The following is a 6,000-nucleotide window of genomic DNA, read 5'->3' on the forward strand; positions in this document are numbered from 1 at the left end:
AATAATAAAAAAAGGAAAGGACATTTTTTAGCCGCTCCAGACTTTCACCTAACAATTTAATGAAGAAAAGACACTTTTCTAACTGTTACGGACTTTCACCTAACAATTTAATGGAGAAAGATAAGATATCCCAGAATCTGTTAATTTGGAAGCCTGTCCAAAACATAATTATTTTCATGTATTATTTCCTTTTGTTTAATTATGTTTTCTCCTTTTAACTATTTGTTTTGTTTTTGTTTCAGATTTTTTACCTAATTAATAAAGCGTCTTCAACGTACTAGTTGTTTTCGTTATGTTAATTTGAGTTTATCTGTCTGCCAACGCACGCTTTCTAAAAGTTGACTGCTAGACGGTATTGTAGGTACCTGAAAGCAAGATTCTGAGGAATAACTGCCGCGAGTTCCAGAACAGTCACCATTTGCCCATGCATGGAGTATTGTTGCCACATCCCGGCTGGTGCATCTACCACTAACCTCTCCCTCTTATATAGGATCCAAAAAAGTCTCCAATCTAATAGGTTTCACTTTGTCAACTAAGCTCCAACCCCTGTCCCATCACTGCAATGTTGTATCACTGGTGCCGGTTTTACAAATATTTTAATGGAATGTGCTCTGATGAACTCGTTGCACTTGTGCCTCCTTGATGTACATATCCCCGATAAACCTGCTTAGCAACAAAATCACACCCCTTCACTGTTGAGGTCCCTAAATGCCAGAAAGCTTTCTACTCTAATAGTTCCCTCGAACAGCTAGATTTTGGAGTTCCCTCCATGCTACCCGTTTCCCTGGTTGTGCTGATATGCAGAAATTTAAATGTAATGTAAACCAACATCTTGTTAATCTTTCCTCGGCATGGTTCCAAATAGTAGTTCCTTACGTTTAAGTGGCGATGTGCCTTGTTAGGGGTGAACGTGAAAAAAAAAAAATTAATAAAAAAACACAAAGGTTAACTGACCACATTAAAAAAAGTAAAAAAAAAAAAAACATTTAAAAAATACGGTACTCATGCAGAACGTTCTGAAATAATAACGTTATTATTTAAAAAGCCATTCTTGACATGGGGAGGGGAGGGTGCTTTGTACCTATTCTGTACTTTAACCTTACAATTGAATAAAAAAAAAAAAAACTTTAATTAAACGTGGAAATACAATTTAAAAAATAGCGCAGATCAGTAAGTGCATTAGCACCAAAAATACAATGCAACAATGTAAATAAAATCAGTGGTTCGTTGTTTTTCGCTTGCTGTGACTAGTTACCGGATTTTACCGAGCCAATATTATTCGCCATAAAGGAACGATGTATAAACAGAATGAGATTGATTTATAATTTTATAGAATCACTCCCGTCATGCCATTCTTGGTTCTACTAATAGTTTGGGCGGCAATCCATTTACATTTAATTCTAACTTGTTAAGAACTAAATTTATTTACTGCTAACCCCAAGTTCGAGTGGCTACAATAGGAAGTCATTTTGGGGGTAAATTTATGTGAAACTGATCCCTATTTTTCTTTCCGACATATTTTTCACATCTAATCGGATTAAAAAAAAAAGAAAAAAAAGTAGGGTACTTATGCAGAATACGGACAGTGCTATTTTTCAGGTAGAATTTTTAAATGTAGAGAAGGTACCGTGCTGAAATAACATTTAGACACCCATTCTTAACATGGGGAGGGGAGAGTATTCTGCACTTTCACCTAACAATTTAATAAACAGAATATACCGTAAAATTTGAATTCAACTTGAAAATAGTAATACTATCAAAAATAGCACGGTACGTTCCCGGCATAAGTACCGTATTTTCAAGTTAAATTTAACGCACTCTCCCCTCTCCATGTTAAGAATGGGTTTCCAAATAATATTTATTATTTCAGCACAGACAGCAAATTCTCTGCATAAGTACCGAAAATAGAATATGTGTGTGGCTGTGCTGTGTGGGTGTGTGATTTATTTAGCTATATGTATTAATCTATAATAATAATAATAATAATAATAATAATAATTATGATTATTATTATTATTGGCGCTAATGTAGAGAATGATCCGTGCTAGGAAATCGTATTTCCACGTTTATTAAAATTTTATTATATGTTTGTTATTCAATTGAAGGTTAAAGTACAGAATAGGTACAACCCCCCTCCCATCCCATGTTAAAAATGGCTTTTAAAATAATAACGTTATTATTTCAGCACGGATCACTCTCTGCATGAGTACCTTATTATTATTATTATTATTATTATTATTATTATTATTACCAGTAAGGAATCAATGGCAAACGATTGTTGTGATAACGCAAATTCATTTGCAAAGATTATCGAAAGAGGTGGAGGAGGACTGGAGGGTACTAGGAATCTAGAGAGACTTGTCACCCAGACTTCAGGGAACACCAGTTGTCAGTAAGTAATCTCTGATGATGACCCGTGTTGTTGTTAATAATAATAATAATAATAATAATAATAATAATAATAATAATAATAATAATAATAATAATAATAATAATTTATACTTTTCGATTAGGCTTGGTTTGAAGTCGGGAGTGATTCTATAAAAATACACATATTTATTAGCCATGCTTTATATGCTTAATTGATTCATAAAGTAAAAAAAGAAAAAAAAAAAAAGTTTGTTTTGACTTACAGGACAAGCATACTTGATAGACAAGCTCTGTATAGTATCACCGTTGATCACTTGATGTTGAACATAAGCCGGTTCCGAAAATCCACCGGTAGAATCGGTCCTCCTCGTGGAAGAAGTCCCTTGGAATTTCCTGGACCGAATTTCTGGTAATTCGAACACATCAATTTCTTCATCATCATCAACCTCTTTATCTTCGTCGTCAACCTCCTCTTCGTCAGCGGTGTCCACGTGTCCAAACACATAAGTCTGTTGCTGGTTATTGTGATGTCGACTTCCTTTCCTCTCGACTTGGTCATCCTTCAACCGTAACCTGTGATATTTTGGCGATTTCGACAAGAACGAGGCCCCCGTGGGGAGAAACCTGTGGGCAGTCGCACCAAGTTTGTTGGACGATTGACCGCGGGATTCAGATTTCGGGGTTGCATTGTTATTACGGACGGCGGGCACAAATAAACGACCCTGGCTATCGGGTCGTCGAAAACCGGCACTCATATTAATTTAAATTTATGAGTATTGTATACTTAAAAATTAAATTTAAAACCAAATACAATGGCGCAACAATAGTTTTTTGGTAATTTAGATAAATGCCGACAAGGAAGACATTGGAATTATTTATTAATTAGCCCATATGGGTTCATTATTTTTATTTTAGCCGTAATCATTTTTATTAAGTACTAACTTTAAAGTAATTTCTAAGGTCTAAAAATAATAAAATAGCGATTATGGAAACAACAAGGGATTACTTTTTAACTTAAATTTAAGAAATTCACCAACAAACAAAGTATAGATCTTTTTCGCCATTGTTCAAATTTATTATTTATTAACAAAACCCAAATGTGTGCTGTTTGGGTGGGGGTTATTTTATTTATTCTTTTAAACAATGGCATTTAAGTACGAATAGTGAAATTCTCGGTTTATTATTATTTTTGTTTAAATAGATGTTAACCTCTTGTAGGTCGACTTTTAAAAAGTTAAATTTGTTGCAGATCAAATAATTTTTTTCACTTTTTTTTTTTTTTTACTTAAAAAAATATCCGTCCTAAGTTTGTAAAAATGGAAGATTTAAAAAAAAAAAAAAAGAAAGAAAAAAAGATTTAGTAACAGTATTATGTAATGTTAGAAATAATGTTTTTCTTTGTCCGTGATTTCTTTAAAAAAAAAAAAAAGTGTCAACCTATCAATTGTCACAAAATGAAACAAACATACTAAAACAAAACTAAAAAGAACCAATATATTGGAATGTTTTGGTCTACACTTAAACGTCCAATTAACAAAATATATGTATATATAATACAAGAATATTTTTTAAAAACCACAGCTAATGGTGTTTAAAAAAAAAAAAAACTTGGGGATTTTTGGAACAAATCCTTGACTTAAGATAAACTTATCATCGCCGTTCGAGTTAAATAAACAAAACGAAAAGAGAAGAAGAAGATGAAGCTGTGACCCACACACCATCTCCTTTAGCCCGGAAGCCGTCCCAGCGTCGGTAAGACGGACTTCCAACTCGCATGGTACTCCGGTTAAAAGTTACATGAGTTGCGATATTTAAAGAATCCAAATATATTTCCGATTTTTGATCTATGCTGGCCATCTGTAAGGAGGAGGCCGACAGGAACTAAATCGCCGTGTGGCGCTCCCGGCATGCGTATGCGTATTTCATACAAAGGGCAGATAACTCTCAGTGAATTTTCATACCGAACACGTAAGCCAAGGGCAGGTAATTCTTTCGGCCTCATGTTTTTTTTGGTTCCTCTTACCAATTCCCCTTCTATTTTCTAGATTAGATGCTAGCAACTTTCTGGAGCAAGAGGGCCAAAAAGTAAGGCTGATAATAGGAAGAGGGCCAAACTTAAAAAGGAGTGTTATGGAAACTCTTATAGTAATTGTAACAAAAATAATAAATAATAAAAATAGTTTTGCAGAAATATACATTTTTTTAAAATAAAGATACAATAGAGTAAAATTAAAATACCTTAAGGTGGAGGAACAATTAGGCCTCTTATAACTACACACGCTAAAACACAAACAAAAATTTTTTTTTATTTAAGTTTAAATTTTAATAAAAATCAAAAGTAAAACACATTTTGAAGTAAATTTTAATAAGAATTTGAATTTTAACACATATTTTCAGTCTCTGTCGGAAATTTATCCTCTTTCAGATAAATTGGGCGTGAAACTAAAAAAATGCTGGTTCTTATATTGAAAATATCGTATCATCGAACGAATACAATATTATAATTCAAATAGAAGTAATTACTCTCGCAAATGCAATAAATTTAAGGAACGTACTCACAAAGAGATGGCAATCAGCACATGTGCCTTTTTTTCTCTCAATTTAAAGTCCTTTAAAATTACTCTCCTTCCAAATATGTGCAAACCGTAGCCATGTAAATAAAGTTTTCAGAAGTTTACTTCATTGCATTCCAGTGTTCTGTTGCCGGGTTATATTTCTTTGAAGGAGGGCTCAGGAAATTCCATATCTGCGCCGGACAATGAATCCCCGTCCACTCTCCATGCCGCCGGAATTCAAAAGAGGCCAATTTTCGCGCTGGGATCGTGGCATCATCAAGGAGCTAGCATTGCCCCTTTTCTCCAAATTAAAGGGAGTTTCATACGAACCCAAAATATATAAAACTAAGATCAATAAAAGATACAAAATACATAAAATCAAATATAAGAACCAGAATAAAAAATATAATAAATGTATACAGGGGGATACACAATTATTGGTACAAAAAAATTCCAACGTAGTTTAGTTTGTTTATATTGATATCGTACCCTGAGTAAGGTGGTGGTCAAAAGAAAATTTGAGTTTGTTTTACAATAGACTGAGGTACGAATAAGTGGTGTAGTGGGACAATATTTTGGATGCGAGATTTCAATCCTGTGGCGAGAACCAACGAGAGTTCCTACCTACAAAAAAAAAGAAACAACTCACTACAAACTTGTTCATCACAAAGATTCACAAACATACTCTTGATGTCCACAAGCACACAGTCAACACAACACACTCAACTTGACGACTGGCAAAGAGACACAAGGAAAAACTTCAAATTTGCTTGCGGGTTGTGATGTTGAATGTTTGCAAGTTGTTGTCATGAACGAGTCTCTAATGAGTTGTGCCTCCCTTTTTTTTTTGTAGGTAGAAAATCTTGTTGTTTCTTGCCAATGGTATTGAAATTTCGCAGCCAAAATATCGCTCTGCTACAGTGGTAAAGAAACAAATGAATAACAAATAAATGTTACAAAAGGCAAGATAAGCTACTCTTTTACCAGTCTGGATAAATTTTTTATGTTTTAAAGGATTTTAAGGTCGGTTTTAAATGTGAAACGCCAGTTGTGCTGAACACTTCAGTTAAAACAA

At 33.8% G+C, this 6,000-nt stretch overlaps 1 protein-coding gene across 1 annotated transcript in view; it reads right to left on the minus strand.

Annotated features, from left to right (window-relative positions):
• Window positions 1–3,799, minus strand: part of LOC145303415 (lysM and putative peptidoglycan-binding domain-containing protein 3-like) — a 62,731-nt gene extending 58,932 nt beyond the window's left edge. Inside the window, exon 1 of the mRNA XM_080144742.1 lies at window positions 2,634–3,799. Within this exon, the coding sequence (XP_080000868.1) occupies window positions 2,634–3,125 (492 nt within the window). The 5' untranslated portion in view covers window positions 3,126–3,799. The remainder of the gene's footprint in view (window positions 1–2,633) is intronic.
• Window positions 3,800–6,000: the final 2,201 nt, after the last annotated feature.

This window comes from Euprymna scolopes, chromosome 19 (genome assembly GCF_053919585.1).
Source record: "Euprymna scolopes isolate OS-2025 chromosome 19, ASM5391958v1, whole genome shotgun sequence".
NCBI lineage: Eukaryota > Metazoa > Mollusca > Cephalopoda > Sepiida > Sepiolidae > Euprymna > Euprymna scolopes.